Below are 18,157 nucleotides of genomic sequence, written 5' to 3'. Positions count from 1 at the left end.
ATAGAGCTAGTGAAGAACACTACCCCCACTACTTCCTGTTGTGTTGTCAGACATAGAGCTAGTGAAGAACACTACCCCCACTACTTCTTGTTGTGTTGTCAGACAGAGCTAGTGAAGAACACTACCCCCACTACTTCCTGTTGTGTTGTCAGACATAGAGCTAGTGAAGAACACTACCCCCACTACTTCCTGTTGTGTTGTCAGACAGAGCTAGTGAAGAACACTACCCCCACTACTTCCTGTTGTGTTGTCAGACAGAGCTAGTGAAGAACACTACCCCCACTACTTCCTGTTGTGTTGTCAGACATAGAGCTAGTGAAGGACACGCATGTTTCTAATCAATTTATGGTGATGTCATTGATAAATACTTCCCTCTTGTCTTCAGGCCAACATGACGGTGTGGTTTATGACTGCTCACGTTTCCATGGCGTTGCGTTGATTAGGCTTTACTGATCAGGAAATTGACGATTCTCTCCTCTCCTAGGTTGTGGTAACAGCTCTATGAGCAGTGACATGTACGATGCTGGCTACCACTCCATCACCAACATAGACTACTCCTCTGTGTGCATCGACACCATGACTGCCAGGCATGATGCCACATGCCCGGGCATGACCTGGCACCAGATGGACGCGCGGCAGCTTCCCTTCACGGACGCCTCATACGACGTGGTCCTGGAGAAGGGCACACTGGACGCCATGCTGGTGGAAGAGAAGGACCCCTGGAAGGTGTCCTCGGAGACTGCATGTCTCATTGACCAGGTACTCAGGGAGGTAAGAAGCAGTATACACGTGCACGTGCACACACAGACACACACTCTTGTTTGTTTTTAGCAGAGACCTGAATGATTGGCCTGTCTGTTCAGACAGCAGGCGAATTAAAGGAGGATGAAACAGAGGACTGGTGGACAGATGGGAAGATGGTCTCTCTCTCCTCTTTTAGAAAAACTCCATCTGAACTCAGTCACAGGGCCTGTTTCCAACTGCCTATGTTATAATGCTGCAGTCTCTTCCACTCCCTTTCTTACCTCTCTCCCTCAATCCACTATTTCATTCCTCCTCTCTCTACCACTCGTACCTCCTCTGTCACTCTGTCTCTCACCTCCTCCCTCACCTCCTCTCTCACTCTCTCACTCTGTCTCTCACCGCCCTCCCTCACTCCACTATTTCATTCCTCCTCTCTCTACCACCCGTACCTCCTCTGTCACTCTGTCTCTCACCTCCTCCCTCACCTCCTCTCTCACTCTGTCTCTCACCGCCCTCCCTCACTCCACTATTTCATTCCTCCTCTCTCTACCACCCTCACCTCCTCTCTCACTCTGTCTCTCACCGCCCTCCCTCACTACACCATTTCATTCCTCCTCTCTCTACCACCCTCACCTCCTCTCTCACCTCCTCCCTCACCTGCTCTCACGCTCTCTCACCTCCTCCCTCACCTCCTCTCTCACTCTGTCTCTCACCTCCTCCATCACCTCCTCCCTCACCTGCTCTCTCACTCTCTCTCATCTCCTCTCTCACCTCCTCTCACCTCCTCTCAGTCTGTCTCCTTATGTCTGTCTCCTCCTGTCTGTCTCCTCCTGTCTGTCTCTTCCTGTCTGTCTCTTCATGTCTGTTTCCTCCTGTCTGTCTCTTCCTCTTCCTGTCTGTCTGTTCCGGTTTGTCTCTTCCTGTTGGTCTCTTCCTGTTTGTCTCTTCTGGTCCGTCTCTTCCTGTTTGTCTCTTCCGGGCTGTCTCTTCCTGTTTGTCTCTTCCTGTTTGTCTCTTCCGGTCTGTCTTCCGGTCTATCTCTTCCGGTCTGTCTCTTCCGGTCTGTCTCTTCCTGTCTGTCTCTTCCCGTCTGTCTCTTCCTGTTTGTCTCTTCCCGTCTGTCTCTTCCTGTTTGCCTCTTCCTGTCTGTCTCTTCTTGTTTGCCTCTTCCGGGCTGTCTCTTCCTGTCTTGTCTCTTCCCGTCTGTCTCTTCCCGTCTGTCTCTTCCGGTCTGTCTCTTCCGGTCTGTCTCTTCCAGTCTGTCTCTTTCTGTTTGTCTCTTCCGGTCTGTCTCTTCCTGTTTGTCTCTTCCTGTTTTGTTTTTCTTCACCCCACTACATCTCCCATCCCTCTGCAGAAGCACATCTGTCAGGATTCAACCCAAATGTGTGTGTGTGTGTGCTTATGAGAGCTTGGTAATGAGTGTGTGCGTGCGTGCGTGCTGTGTGTGTGTGTGTTTTATTGTATATATACATGTAGGTGGGAGTATGTTTGGGTGGCTGTATATAATCTTCTTTGATCATAGTGGAACACAAACACCCCTCTCAAAAAGAGGAAGGGCGGGGGGAGGGGATGCGAGAGAAAGGGAGGGAGTGAAAGATTTAGGGAGAGAGGTGGACATTGTCAAATAGGGGAGACAGGTACCAGAATTGGAAGAGTGAAACTATGTGACAGAGGAGGATGCAGACAGAGAGAAAGAGCGAGAAAGGGAGAGAACGAGAGAGAACGAGTGAGAAAGAGAGCGAGTGGGAGACAGAAACCAAAACTGACAGAAAGCTAATGAGCAGTGCGCCAGTGTGATAGGGAGGTAGAGAGTGAGGGAGGGAGGAAGGTAGCGAACGAGGGAGGGAGGTAGTGAGGGAGGGAAGGAGGTAGAGAGTGAGGGAGGGAGAAAGGTAGCGAGGGAGGGAAGGAGGGAGGGAGGTAGCGAGGGAAGGAGGTAGAGAGTGAGGGAGGGAGGAAGGTAGCGAACGAGGGAAGGAGGTAGTGAGGGAGGGAGGGAAGGAGGTAGAGAGTGAGGGAGGGAGGAAGGTAGCGAACGAGGGAGGTAGCGAGGGAGGGAAGGAGGTAGAGAGGGAAGGAGGGGGAGTCTGTTATGTGAATGTTTCATCATAAAAGCAAAAAGAATATTAAAGCAAGTGGTTGAAAAAATAGGAAAACTCATAAAATGGCGTCAGCAGAGGGCGGGCAAAACAGAGTAGACTGTAGTAACACAGGAGACATTTAAACAGTAGACTGTAGTAACACAGGAGACATTTAAACAGTAGACTGTAGTAACACAGGAGACATTTAAACAGTAGACTGTAGTAACACAGGAGAGAGTTAAACAGTAGACTGTAGTAACACAGGAGACATTTAAACAGTAGACTGTAGTAACACAGGAGACATTTAAACAGTAGACTGTAGTAACACAGGAGACATTTAAACAGTAGACTGTAGTAACACAGGAGACATTTAAACAGTAGACTGTAGTAACACAGGAGACATTTAAACAGTAGACTGTAGTAACACAGGAGACATTTAAACAGTAGACTGTAGTAACACAGGAGACATTTAAACAGTAGACTGTAGTAACACAGGAGACATTTAAACAGTAGACTGTAGTAACACAGGAGACATTTTAAACAGTAGACTGTAGTAACACAGGAGACATTTAAACAGTAGACTGTAGTAACACAGGAGACATTTTAAACAGTAGACTGTAGTAACACAGGAGACATTTAAACAGTAGACTGTAGTAACACAGGAGAGAGTTATACAGTAGACTGTAGTAACACAGGAGACATTTAAACAGTAGACTGTAGTAACACAGGAGACATTTAAACAGTAGACTGTAGTAACACAGGAGAGAGTTATACAGTAGACTGTAGTAACACAGGAGAGAGTTAAACAGTAGACTGTAGCAACACAGCAGAGAGTTAAACAGTAGACTGTAGTAACACAGGAGAGAGTTATACAGTAGACTGTAGTAACACAGCAGAGAGTTAAACAGTAGACTGTAGTAACACAGGAGAGAGTTATACAGTAGACTGTAGTAACACAGGAGAGAGTTATACAGTAGACTGTAGTAACACAGGAGAGAGTTATACAGTAGACTGTAGTAACACAGGAGAGAGTTATACAGTAGACTGTAGTAACACAGGAGAGAGTTAAACAGTAGACTGTAGCAACACAGCAGAGAGTTAAACAGTAGACTGTAGTAACACAGGAGAGAGTTATACAGTAGACTGTAGTAACACAGGAGAGAGTTAAACAGTAGACTGTAGCAACACAGCAGAGAGTTAAACAGTAGACTGTAGTAACACAGGAGACATTTAAACAGTAGACTGTAGCAACACAGCAGAGTTAAACAGTAGACTGTAGTAACACAGGAGACATTTAAACAGTAAACTGTAGTAACACAGGAGAGAGTTATACAGTAGACTGTAGTAACACAGGAGACATTTAAACAGTAGACTGTAGTAACACAGGAGAGAGTTATACAGTAGACTGTAGTAACACAGGAGACATTTAAACAGTAGACTGTAGTAACACAGGAGACATTTAAACAGTAGACTGTAGCAACACAGGAGAGAGTTAAACAGTAGACTGTAGTAACACAGGAGACATTTAAACAGTAGACTGTAGTAACACAGGAGACATTTTAAACAGTAGACTGTAGTAACACAGGAGACATTTAAACAGTAGACTGTAGTAACACAGGAGAGAGTTAAACAGTAGACTGTAGTAACACAGGAGAGAGTTAAACAGTAGACTGTAGTAACACAGGAGACATTTAAACAGTAGACTGTAGTAACACAGGAGACATTTAAACAGTAGACTGTAGTAACACAGGAGACATTTAAACAGTAGACTGTAGTAACACAGGAGACATTTAAACAGTAGACTGTAGTAACACAGGAGAGAGTTAAACAGTAGACTGTAGTAACACAGGATACATTTAAACAGTAGACTGTAGTAACACAGGAGACATTTAAACAGTAGACTGTAGTAACACAGGAGAGAGTTAAACAGTAGACTGTAGTAACACAGGAGACATTTAAACTGTAGACTGTAGTAACACAGGAGACATTTAAACAGTAGACTGTAGTAACACAGGAGACATTTAAACAGTAGACTGTAGTAACACAGGAGATTTAAACAGTAGACTGTAGTAACACAGGAGAGAGAGTTAAACAGTAGACTGTAGTAACACAGGAGAGAGTTATACAGTAGACTGTAGTAACACAGGAGAGAGTTAAACAGTAGACTGTAGTAACACAGGAGACATTTAAACAGTAGACTGTAGTAACACAGGAGAGAGAGTTAAACAGTAGACTGTAGTAACACAGGAGAGAGTTATACAGTAGACTCTAGTAACACAGGAGAGAGTTAAACAGTAGACTGTAGTAACACAGGATACATTTAAACAGTAGACCGTAGTAACACAGGAGACATTTAAACTGTAGACTGTAGTAACACAGGAGACATTTAAACAGTAGACTGTAGTAACACAGGAGACATTTAAACAGTAGACTGTAGTAACACAGGAGAGAGTTATACAGTAGACTGTAGTAACACAGGAGACATTTAAACAGTAGACTGTAGTAACACAGGAGACATTTAAACAGTAAACTGTAGTAACACAGGAGAGAGTTATACAGTAGACTGTAGTAACACAGGAGAGAGTTAAACAGTAGACTGTAGTAACACAGGAGAGAGTTATACAGTAGACTGTAGCAACACAGCAGAGAGTTAAACAGTAGACTCTAGTAACACAGGAGAGAGTTAAACAGTAGACTGTAGTAACACAGGAGACATTTAAACAGTAGACTGTAGTAACACAGGAGACATTTAAACAGTAGACTGTAGTAACACAGGAGAGAGTTATACAGTAGACTGTAGTAACACAGGAGACATTTAAACAGTAAACTGTAGTAACACAGGAGACATTTAAACAGTAGACTGTGGTAACACAGGAGAGAGTTATACAGTAGACTGTAGTAACACAGGAGAGAGTTAAACAGTAGACTGTAGTAACACAGGAGAGAGTTAAACAGTAGACTGTAGCAACACAGCAGAGAGTTAAACAGTAGACTGTAGTAACACAGCAGAGAGTTAAACAGTAGACTGTAGCAACACAGGAGAGAGTTATACAGTAGACTGTAGTAACACAGGAGAGAGTTAAACAGTAGACTGTAGTAACACAGCAGAGAGTTAAACAGTAGACTGTAGTAACACAGCAGAGAGTTAAACAGTAGACTGTACCAACACAGGAGAGAGTTATACAGTAGACTGTAGTAACACAGGAGAGAGTTAAACAGTAGACTGTAGTAACACAGGAGAGAGTTATACAGTAGACTGTAGCAACAAAGCAGAGAGTTAAACAGTAGACTGTAGTAACACAGGAGAGAGTTAAACAGTAGACTGTAGTAACACAGGAGACATTTAAACAGTAGACTGTAGTAACACAGGAGACATTTAAACAGTAGACTGTAGTAACACAGGAGAGAGTTATACAGTAGACTGTAGTAACACAGGAGACATTTAAACAGTAGACTGTAGTAACACAGGAGACATTTAAACAGTAGACTGTAGTAACACAGGAGAGAGTTATACAGTAGACTGTAGTAACACAGGAGAGAGTTAAACAGTAGACTGTAGTAACACAGGAGAGAGTTAAACAGTAGACTGTAGCAACACAGCAGAGAGTTAAACAGTAGACTGTAGCAACACAGCAGAGAGTTAGACAGTAGACTGTAGTAACACAGCAGAGAGTTAAACAGTAGACTGTAGCAACACAGGAGAGAGTTATACAGTAGACTGTAGTAACACAGGAGAGAGTTAAACAGTAGACTGTAGCAACACAGCAGAGAGTTAAACAGTAGACTGTAGTAACACAGCAGAGAGTTAAACAGTAGACTGTAGCAACACAGGAGAGAGTTATACAGTAGACTGTAGTAACACAGGAGAGAGTTAAACAGTAGACTGTAGTAACACAGGAGAGAGTTAAACAGTAGACTGTAGCAATACAGCAGAGAGTTATACAGTAGACTGTAGTAACACAGGAGAGAGTTAAACCGTAGACTGTAGTAACACAGGAGAGAGTTAAACAGTAGACTGTAGTAACACAGGAGAGAGTTAAACAGTAGACTGTAGTAACACAGGAGAGAGTTAAACAGTAGACTGTAGTAACACAGGAGAGAGTTAAACAGTAGACTGTAGCAACACAGGAGAGAGTTATACAGTAGACTGTAGTAACACAGGAGAGAGTTAAACAGTAGACTGTAGTAACACAGGAGAGAGTTAAACAGTAGACTGTAGTAACACAGGAGAGAGTTAAACAGTAGACTGTAGCAATACAGCAGAGAGTTATACAGTAGACTGTAGTAACACAGGAGAGAGTTAAACCGTAGACTGTAGTAACACAGGAGAGAGTTAAACAGTGGACTGTAGTAACACAGAAGAGAGAATTCACCAAAACGTATTGGTTGAGTACACAATGTCTACACACTCAATGTACACACACTCAATGTACACACACACACACACACACACACACACACACACACACACACACACACACACACACACACACACACACATATGCACACTCACATATACACACACTCACATATGCATGATGCAACACTTTTTCACTTCTACAGTATATCACTGTCTCTCACTCTCACACTTTTTCTCTCTCTCACTCTATCTCACACTCTTACACTCACTCACTCACTCACTCACTCACTCACTCACTCACTCACTCACTCAGAGCAGAGAGATGCAGTGGCGTGCTGAGGTGTGAACGCCTGACATGCTCTATGAATCACTCTCTGTTGCTATGGCAACCCTTTGGTGGGATATCCGCTATGACTAACACTTTTCATGGCTAACCTTTAGTCCACTTTAAGGTGTGCCACGGCAGGGACCGTGTCTTAAGTCCACTTAAAAGTGCAACAGAATAGTGAGGACAGACTGTCTTTAGTTTGGGTTTAAAATGTCAAATCAAGTGTTGCAACATATCTGATCATTGAACGGGGAGGAGGAGTCATAGGCAGAATGAAGGAGAATAGTCGATGAGAATTAGATGCTGGGAGGGAGAAGAGGACAACTGACTCTATGGGATTATTACCTCATAGTGTCACATGATCTCTCCCCTCCCCTTTGGAGAGTCTGACGTGGTGATGTCATACTGAACCAGTGAACCATTGAGGGATTGACCTATAGAGTATCAGCTGTCTCTAACACACACACACACACACACACTCTAAACCATCTTTAAATTAGTTTCACACACCAGCCCCCTCTGCCAGTGATTAAGCGGATTGGAGTAATTCACTTTGTCTTTGCACTCTGTGTCCACACCAAAAAAAATCTACATAAATATGGGTTGTATTTACAAGTGTTTTTGTTCTTCACATGTTGCCCTTTCATTGTGGCAAAAGGCCACACTTCTTGCTGCTGTGATGACACGCTGTGGTATTTCACCCTATAGATATGGGATTTGTTATCGAATTCTTTGTGGGTTTGTGTAATCTGAGGGAAATATGTATCTCTAATATGGTCATACATTTGGCAGGAGGTTAGGAAGTGCAGCTCAGTTTCCACCTCATTTTGTGGGCAGTGTGCACATAGCCTGTCTTCTCTTGAGAGCCATGTCTGCCTACGGCGAGCTTTCTCAATAGCAAGGCTATGCTCACTGAGTCTGTACATAGTCAAAGCTTTCCTTAAGTTTGGGTCAGTCACAGTGGTCAGGTATTCTGCCACTGTGTACTCTCTGTTTAGGGCCAAATAGTATTCTAGTTTGCTCTGTTTTTTTGTTAATTCTTTCCAATGTGCCAAGTAATTATATTTTTGTTTTTTCATGATTTGGTTGGGTCTAATTGTGCTGCTGTCCTGGGGCTCTGTGGGGTGTGTTTGTGTTTGTGAACAGAGCCCCAGGGCCAGCTTGCTTAGGGGACTCTTCTCTCGCTGTCGCTCTCACTCTTGTCCTCTCTCTCTCATTGTCTCTCTCTCTCATTGTCTGTCTCTCTCATTGTCCCTCTCTCTCATTCCCTAGTTATCTCTCTCATTCACTCTCTCTCATTCTCTTTCTCTCTCTCTCCCTCTCTCTCTCTCTCTCTCTCTCTCTCTCTCATTCTCTCTCTCATTCTCTCTCTCTCATTCTCTCTCTCTCATTCTCTCTCATTCTCTCTCTCTCATTCTCTCTCACTCGCTCTCTCTCATTCTCACTCGTTCTCTTGCTTGCTCTCTCTCTCGTTCTCTCGCTTGCTCTCTCTCGTTCTCTCGCTTGCTCTCTCATTCTCTCTTGTTCTCTATCATTCGTTCTCTCATTATCTCTAGTTCTCTTTCTCATTCAATCTCTCTTGTTGTCTCTCCCTCTCGTTCTTTCATTCTCTTCTATTTCTCTCTTGTTCTCTCTCTCTCGTTCCCTTTCTCTCTTTCCCTCTCTCTTTCTCTCTCGTTCTCTCTCTCCCTCTCTCTTTCTCGTTCTCTCTCTCCCTCGCTCTCCGTAAATCCTTTATCTGCCCTATGTGTTACGTAGCAAGTAAGCTATGTAGTCATGTAGTACAAACAGACGTCATGTGAAAATCAGGACCTTCATTAAATATTTACCACTCTGAGGGAGACCCTACCACTAGTTGGATGCACATTACTTCACCTGCAATGTACTGTATAATCTGCTATCACTGTACTGTATAATCTGCTATCACTGTACTGTATAATCTGCCATCACTGTACTGTATAATCTGCTATCACTGTACTGTATAATCTACCATCACTGTACTGTATAATCTGCCATCACTGTACTGTATAATCTGCCATCACTTTACTGTTTAATCTGCCATCACTGTACTGTATAATCTACCATCACTGTACTGTATAATCTGCCATCACTGTACTGTATAATCTGCCATCACTTTACTGTTTAATCTGCCATCACTGTACTGTATAATCTACCATCACTGTACTGTATAATCTGCCATCACTGTACTGTATAATCTGCCATCACTGTACTGTATAATCTACCATCACTGTACTGTATAATCTGCCATCACTGTACTGTATAATCTGCCATCACTGTACTGTATAATCTGCCATCACTGTACTGTATAATCTACCATCACTGTACTGTATAATCTGCCATCACTGTACTGTATAATCTGCCATCACTGTACTGTATAATCTACCATCACTGTACTGTATAATCTACCATCACTGTACTGTATAATCTACCATCACTGTACTGTATAATCTGCCATCACTGTACTGTATAATCTGCCATCACTGTACTGTATAATCTGCCATCACTTTTATAGTCAATACAATAGTGTATTAGTGTTCATATCATTTTGAGGCAATACCGTTTCTGTCTAAAGCTCCAGGCCCTGTTATGTTACATTAGATACTGTAAGCAGTGGGACAGCTAACCAGCGCTATTCCTGTAATAACTATGTTATATCATGTTCTGAGACGCATACTGTGTGCTTTTCATGCAGATCAGGGAAGATATTTGTAAACAGCCAGAGCGCACGCACACACGCACGCACGCACACACACGAGCAAGCAAGCAAACACACAGAAACCCCCCTGTTGCTACTCAAAAACATTGTCTGCGCTCGGCTCGTGTGGCCTGGGGGTTTCCAAGGCAACAGGCATCGTTAGGCAGTCAGAAGCACTCGTAAAGCCCAAGGTCAAGTGGGCTGCCTGGGACCCTGCAGCAGTCACAACACAAACACACTCACACACACTGCAGTATATTGTCCACATTTGGAAGGGGAAGAGTAAAAGACAAGTGTGTGAGAGAGATGGAGAGAATATAGCCCACCATACCTGAACACTGAGAGAATGGGAGGTTGAGTCAAGGAGAGAGATGGAGAGAATATAGCCCACCATACCTGAACACTGAGGGAATGGCAGGTTGAGTCAAGGAGAGAGAGAGGGAGAGAAGAGCAGGGCATATATATAAATGGAGAAATCAGATGTAAATTCAACTAACATGTCAATCGTGTCAATTCAACTCACAAGAACTGAAAGGGAAATTACCATCTGGTTATGATGCATGTCCCCAGTAGGGATGACTTGTCACATGTCATACAGTAGCATGTTCAGGACTGCGCTTACATTTGAGTCATTTAGCAAAAGCTCTTATCCCGAGCAATTAGGGTGTGGTGCGTTGCTGAAGGTCACATTGACAGATTTTCCTTCTTGTCGGCTTGGGGATTCAAACTAACAACTTTCCGTTTACTGGTCCAACGCTCCTAACTGCTAGGCTAACCGCTAGGCTAACCACTAGGCAAACCGCTAAGCTAACCTCTAGGCTAACCACTAGGCAAACCGCTAAGCTAACCGCTAGGCTAACCACTATGCTAACCACTAGGCAAACCGCTAAGCTAACCGCTAGGCTACCTGCCACTCTGTTTAGTATGTTTACAACTGTTCAGAGCTGGTCCTAGGTGTTCATGTGGAGGATTCATTCATGTAGATGTAGTAGTCACATGTATTTACATGTGGTTGTCTTTTGAGTTATTTTTGCAATAATGGAAAGGAAAATAGAAAACTAAGCTGAACTCTGGATTCTAAATCTTCCCTAGAGATTCTGTTCAGGGGTCTGACTTTCCCTCGTCTGTTGAGGGGTTCTGTGGTCTGGGACACTGTCTCTGTGTGTTCACGGTCTTTTCATGTAGAATACAGACCTAGGTATTTTTATTCTTACAGAAACCTTGAGAGGGAAGATAGACTCTCTCTCTTTACTTTCTATCCTCATTCCTCTCTTCCCGCTTCCTCTCTCTGTGTGTGTGGGGGGACGAGGGGTCCATGTGTGTGTGTGTGTGTGTGTGTGTGACTGCCAAATGAGCCCGCTCCTCTTCCTCAGTTACAGCAGAGGAGGAGAAAGTAGAGCACTGGAACAACGTGAGGAAGAGGGAGCATAGTTGATTGCTATTCAGTCGGTATATAGTCTCAGGTTCATGTTGTCTAATGATGGTCGATTCAGTCGTTAGGATATGGGTTTCTCTCTCTCACTTCTCATTTAGTCCCCTCTCTGTCTGTCTGTCTGTCTGTCTGTCTGTCTGTCTGTCTGTCTCTGTCTCTCTTTTTTTTCTGTCTGTCTGTCTGTCTGTCTCTGTCTGTCTGTCTCTCTTTTTCTCTCTCGCTCTCTCTCCCTCTCTCACTTTTCATTTAGTCTTTCCCACCCCTCTCTCGTTCTGTCTGTCTGTTTCTTTCTCTCTCTCTCTCTGTCTGTCTGTCTCCTTCTCTAACTTTTCATTTTTTTTCTTAAATTGATCAGATGACTTGTGGCCTTTTGGGTACTTCAGATTATCACAGGTGTCTGTAATAATATCTGCCCGTCTGTTTGGCCTTATCACATGTAAAATACATAAATAATCAAAGAAGATGAAAAAATAGGAGAACAACAACCATCAACGTAGTGAATAGCATGTTTAATGTGAGGGTTTCAGCATTACTGTTACGTCTGTCGTTTGAATGAGACCAAGCTGCAGCGTGGTAGACGTTCATTTTACATTTATTAAATGAACACCAACAAAAAAGAAGAAAGATAAACAACACGTAAATAATTGTAGCGCTCACACAGCAACTAACAAAAAACAAGATCCCACAACAGAAAGTGGGAAAAGGGCTGCTTAAGCATGATTCCCATTCAGAGACAACGATAGACAGCTGCCTCTGATTGGGGACCATACTTGGCCAAATACAAAGAAATAGACAACATTGAACGCCCACCCCAAATCACACCCTGCCCTAACCAAATAGAGAAATAAAACGTCTCTCTAAGGTCAGGGCGTGACAGTACCCCCCCCCCCCCCCCCCCCCCCCAAAGGTGAGGACTCCCGGCCGCAAACCTGAACCTATAGGGGAGGGTCCGGGTGGGCATCTACCCTCAGTGGCGGCTCCGGTTCTGGACGCAGTCCCCCCTCCTTACGCTGATCCCTCCGCTTCTGTGGAACCGGACCGTGGATTGTCGCTGGAGACTCCGAACTGGGAACCCCTGCTGGAGGCTCTGGACTGCAGATCATCGCCGGAGGCTCCGGACTGGGAACCCCCGCTGGAGGCTCTGGCCAGCAGCTCGTTGCTGGAGGCTCCAGACTGCGGACCGTCGCTAGAGGCTCCGGACTGCGGACCGTCGCCGGAGTCTCCGGACTGGGGACCGTCGCCGGCGGCTCCGGACTGGGGACCTTCGCCAGCGGCTCCGGACTGGGGACCTTCGCTGACGGCTCTGAACTGGGGACCGTTGCTGGAGGCTCCGGACTGGGGACCGTCGCTGAAGGCTCCGGACTGGGGACTGTCGCTGGAGGCTCCTTGCCCTGGATTTTCACTGCAGGCTCTGGGCCATGGATCATCACTGGAGGCTTTGTGCCATGGATCATCACTGGAGGCTTCGGGCCATGGATTATCACTACAGGCTCCTGGCCATGGATCATGACTGGAGGCTTCGTACATGGAGCCGGAACAGGTCTCACAGGACTGAGGAGACGTACTGGAGGCCTGGTGCGTGGAGCTGCCACAGGGCTTACCAGGCTGGGGAGACATACTGGAGGCCTCATACGTGGAACCGGAACAGGTCTCACCGGACTGGGGAGATGCACTGGAAGCCTGGTGCGTGGAACAGGCACCGGATACACTGGGCCATGGAGGCGCACTGGAGGTCTCTAGCGTAAAGCTGGCACAACCCGTCCTGGCTGGATGCCCACTTCCGCCCGGCAAATGAGGGGCGCTGGCACAGAGCTCACCGGGATGTGAATGTTCACTGGAGACACCGTGCGCATCACTGCATAACATGGTGCCTGACCAGTCACATGCTCCCCACGGTAAGCAAAAAATGTTTGGGGGGGGATGCCTCTCGTGCTTGCTTTGTTGGTATAACTCCTCATAACGTCGCCGTTCCGCTTTCGCTGCCTCCATCTCCTCCTTCGGACGACGATACTCCTGCTCCCTCCAGGATTTCCTCCCAGGTCCAGTCCTCCTCACCACGCTGCTTTTTCCGTTGGTGGTGGGATCTTCTGTTACGTCCGTCGTTTGAATGAGACCAAGCTGCAGCATGGTAGGCGTACATTTTAAATGTATTAAATGTACACCAACAAAAAAACAAGAAAGATAAACGACACGTAAATAATTGTAGCGCTCACACAGCAACTAACAAAAAACAAGATCCCACAACAGAAAGTGGGAAAAAGGGCTGCCTAAGTATGATTCCCAATCAGAGACAACGATAGACAGCTGCCTCTGATTGGGAACCATACTCGGCCAAATACAAAGAAATAGACAACATAGAACGCCCACCCCAAATCACACCCTGCCCTAACCAAATAGAGAAATAAAACGTCTCTCTAAGGTCAGGGTGTGACAATTACATTTTCTTTATATATCATTTTTTTCCCACACTTTTATTTATTCTACTATGTCAAAAATGTCTTTGTTGTGAATGTTTTGGCGCCAATCTGTGGCAGTTGGGAAATAAGTCATTAGAGTTCATTGAAAATAATACCATTGTTGATTTAGATGCTTTTTTTCATGAATTCAGGTATTTTCTCTTGAACCATCTGGTCTACTGTATCTACTAGAAATTCCATTCAGCCACAATATGGACACAGATAATACATGTGTACTATACACTGAGTAAACCAAACATTAGGAACACCTTCCTGATATTGAGTTGCACACCCTTTTGCCCTTAGAACAGCCTCAATGCGTCAGGGCATGGGCAAGGTGTCAGGAAGCGTTCCACAGGGATGCTGCCCATGTAGCCTCCAATGCTTCCCACAGTTGTGTCAAGTTGGCTGGATGTCCTTTGGCTGGTGGACCATTCTGAACGGCACACATACACAATTCATGTCTCAATTGTCTCAAGGCTTAAAAAATCCTTCTTTAACCAGTCTCCTTCCCTTCTTCTACACTTCTGATTGAAGTGGATTTAACAAGTGACATCAATAAGGGATCATAGTTTTCACCTGGATTCACCTGGTCAGTTTATGTCAAGGAAAGAGTGTAAATGTGTATATGAAAAGTGTGTACATTTTCTTAAGTTATTTGACTATAAAATTATCCCCACCCCTCTCTCTCTTCTCTCAATCCCTTTCTTCTCTCTCTCCCTACTCTTTCTCCCTCCTCTCTCCCTTCTCTCTCTCCCTCCTCTCTCACTTCTCCCTATCTGCAACCCTCTTTCCCTCTCTATCCCCCGTCTCTCTCTCCCTTTCTCCCCTCTCTCTCTCCACTCTTTCTCTCTCTTCCTCCACTCCACCCCCTCTCTCTCCCTTTCTCCCCTCTCTCTCCCCACTCTTTCTCTCTCTTCCTCCTCTCCACCCCCCCTCTCTCCCTTTCTCCCCTCTCTCTCCACTCTGTCTCTCTCTTCCTCCTCTCCACCCCCGTCTCTCTCTCCCTTTCTCCCCTCTCTCTCTCCACTCTCTCTCTCTTCCTCCACTCCACCCCCCCTCTCTCCCTTTCTCCCCTCTCTCTCCCCACTCTTTCTCTCTCTCCCTTTCTCCTCTCTCTCTCCCCACTCTTTCTCTCTCTTCCTCCACTCCACCCCCCGTCTCTCTCTCTCTCTGTTCTTGTTTAATCCAACATTAGGGTTTGAGGTGGCAGGAGAGCACAGTGAATAGAGATGCCCTGGGGCCAGACACAATCCTTCTGTTCCCAAACACACACACATACAGCTCCATGCACATACAGGCTCACACGGTCACATGCACACACACACACACACATGAAAACACTGTGATACACACCCAGTCAATCCCTTAGCTCCGTCATTTCATCTATGTACCTCATTAATTTGGTTGGAAGGTATCTGAAATTACACTGCTGACAGATTTCTCTCCTCATCTCACGACACACACACATACACACACACACAGACACACACACACAAACACACTTCAATCTGAGGCTAGGATTGGGATTATAATCCACATGTACGGAGAACTCTGTTTATGGCCTTATATGCTTACCCATAGTGCACTCTGTCTGTTACTTTGTTATCCTATCAAAAAATGTATTGTTATTTTTCCCCGAAACTCCTGACCCAAAATAAGAGACAAAACAAAGACAGTTAGTTTACTGTTTTTGAGGGGAACTATTGTGAGAATATAATGAATTATATGTACAGTCGTGGCCAAAAGTTTTGAGAATAACAAATATGAATTTCCACAAAGTTGGCTGTTTCAGTGTCTTTAGATATTTTTGTCAGATGTTGGGCCACATGATGGCAGCCCATTCTTGCATAATCAATGCTTGGACTTGGTCAGAATTTGTGGGTTTTTGTTTGTCCACCCGCCTCTTGAGGATTGACCACAAGTTCTCAATGGGATTAAGGTCTGGGGAGTTTCCTGGCCATGGACCCAAAATATCAATGTTTTGTTCCCCGAGCCACTTAGTTATCATGTTTACCTTATGGCAAGGTGCTCCATCATGCTGGAAAAGGCATTGTTCGTCACCAAACTGTTCATGGATGGTTGGGACAAGTTGCTCTCGGAGGATGTGTTGGTACCATTCTTTATTCATGGCTGTGTTCTTAGACAAAATTGTGAGTGAGCCTACTCCCTTAACTGAGAATGAACCCCACACATGAATAGTCTCAGGATGCTTTACTGTTGGCATGACACAGGACTGATGGTAGCGCTCACCTTGTCTTCTCCGGACAAGCTTTTTTCCGGATGCCCCAAACAATCAGAAAGGGGATTCATCAGAGAAAATGACTTTACCCCAGTCCTCAGCAGTCCAATCCCTGTACCTTTTGTAGAATATCAGTCTGACCCTGATGTTTTTCCTGGAGAGAAGTGGCTTCTTTGCTGCCCTTCTTGACACCAGGCCATCCTCCAAAAGTCTTTGCCTCACTGTGCGTGCAGATGCACTCACACCTGCCTGCTGCCATTCCTGAGCAAGCTCTGTACTGGTGGTGCCCCGATCCCGCAGCTGAATCAACTTTAGGAGACGGTCCTGGCACTTGCTGGACTTTCTTGGGCGCCCTGAAGCCTTCTTCACAACAATTGAACCGCTCTCCTTGAAGTTCTTGATGATCCATGGTGTAACTCCACCATCCCAACTGCGAAACACAGGGTGGCAGCATCATGTTGTGTTGGTGCTTTGCTGCAGGAGGGACTGGTGCACTTCACAAAATAGAGGGCATCATGAGGATGTAAATTTATGTGGATATATTGAAGCAACATCTCAAGACATCAGTCTGGAAGTTAAAGCTTGGTCGCAAAAGGGTCTTCCAAATCGACAATGACCCCAAGCATTCTTCCAAAGTTGTGGCAAAATGGCTTAAGGACAACAAAGTCAAGGTATTGGAGTGGCCATCACAAAGCCCTAACCTCAACCCTATAGAAAATGTGTGGGCAGAACTGAAAAAGTGTGTGTGAGGAAGGGGGCCTACAAACCTGACTCAGTTACACCAGCTCTGTCAGGAGGAATGGGCCAAAATTCACCCAACTTATTGTGGGAAGCTTGTGGAAGGCTACCCGAAACGTTTGACCCAAGTTAAACAATGTAAAGGCAATGGTAACAAATACTAATTGAGTGTATGTAAACTTCTGACCCACTGGGAATGTGATGAAATAAATAAAAGCTGAAATAAATAATTCTCTCTGCTATTATTCTGACATTTCACATTCTTAAAATAAAGTGGTGATCATAACTGACCTAAGACAGGTCATTTTTACTAGGATTAAATTCAGGAATTTAAATGAGTTTAAATGTATTTGGCTAAGGTGTATGTAAACTTCTTACTTCAACTGTACATGTATTTACAGTTGATATTTATATTTAGCAGATACATGGTAGTATTTGTCATTAAAATGAACTTGTGGATAGTAAGAATACTCTGTGTACCTTTCTGTTTGGTTTTGTGGAGAACATGTTGTGAGTTTATCCTCTGAACTGCCTGTTCTGAATGTGTGTGATTAAGATTCATACTAAAGAGATTAAAAGTTGGAGAGAGAGAGAGAGGATAGAAAAAGGGAAGGAGAAGAGATGCAAACAGATTTCAGATGCGTATGCCTGTGTGTGTGGGTTAAGTTGATTTTAGGCAACTGTGTCCAGGCTGTTATGTTCCTTACCGTCTCTCCTAGTGAGTCTCATAGTCTTTGATTAAGATTGGCTAAGCTTCACTGCAGCAAAGGGTTCAAATCTAACACACACACACACACGATACCAACATTTTGACTTCAATACCGATACCAGGTTTAGTATCACAATACTTGATTCCAGGGGTGAAAGTAGAATTCATGTCTTCCCTTTACAGGACCTTCTGTATGTACCCAAAACATGTATGATCCTAATCATAGACTTCAATATAGAATCCCTATTCATTTAATAAGATCTCTGTTGGCCTAATCATAGACTTCAATATAGAATCCCTATTCATTTAATAAGATCTCTGTGGGCCTAATCATAGACTTCAATATAG

The 18,157-nt window shown here is 44.6% G+C and overlaps 1 protein-coding gene and 1 pseudogene across 5 annotated transcripts in view; one reads left to right on the top strand and one right to left on the bottom strand.

The window, feature by feature from the left end:
- ece2a (endothelin converting enzyme 2a) overlaps positions 1-18,157 on the top strand; it is a 216,461-nt gene that overhangs the window by 100,265 nt on the left and 98,039 nt on the right. For all 5 annotated transcript variants that reach the window (XM_036986430.2, XM_090182797.1, XM_036986429.2 and 2 more), the window contains exon 3: positions 485-771. In XM_036986430.2, the coding sequence (XP_036842325.2) occupies positions 485-771 (287 nt within the window). The remainder of the gene's footprint in view (positions 1-484; positions 772-18,157) is intronic.
- LOC149982154 (uncharacterized) lies at positions 12,670-13,295 on the bottom strand (annotated as a pseudogene).

This window comes from Oncorhynchus mykiss, chromosome 8 (genome assembly GCF_057628025.1).
Source record: "Oncorhynchus mykiss isolate SJ-2025 chromosome 8, ASM5762802v1, whole genome shotgun sequence".
NCBI classification, from domain to species: Eukaryota; Metazoa; Chordata; class Actinopteri; order Salmoniformes; family Salmonidae; genus Oncorhynchus; species Oncorhynchus mykiss.
Note: the sequence above shows the minus strand (reverse complement) of the source record. Positions and strands in the feature narration are given on the sequence as shown.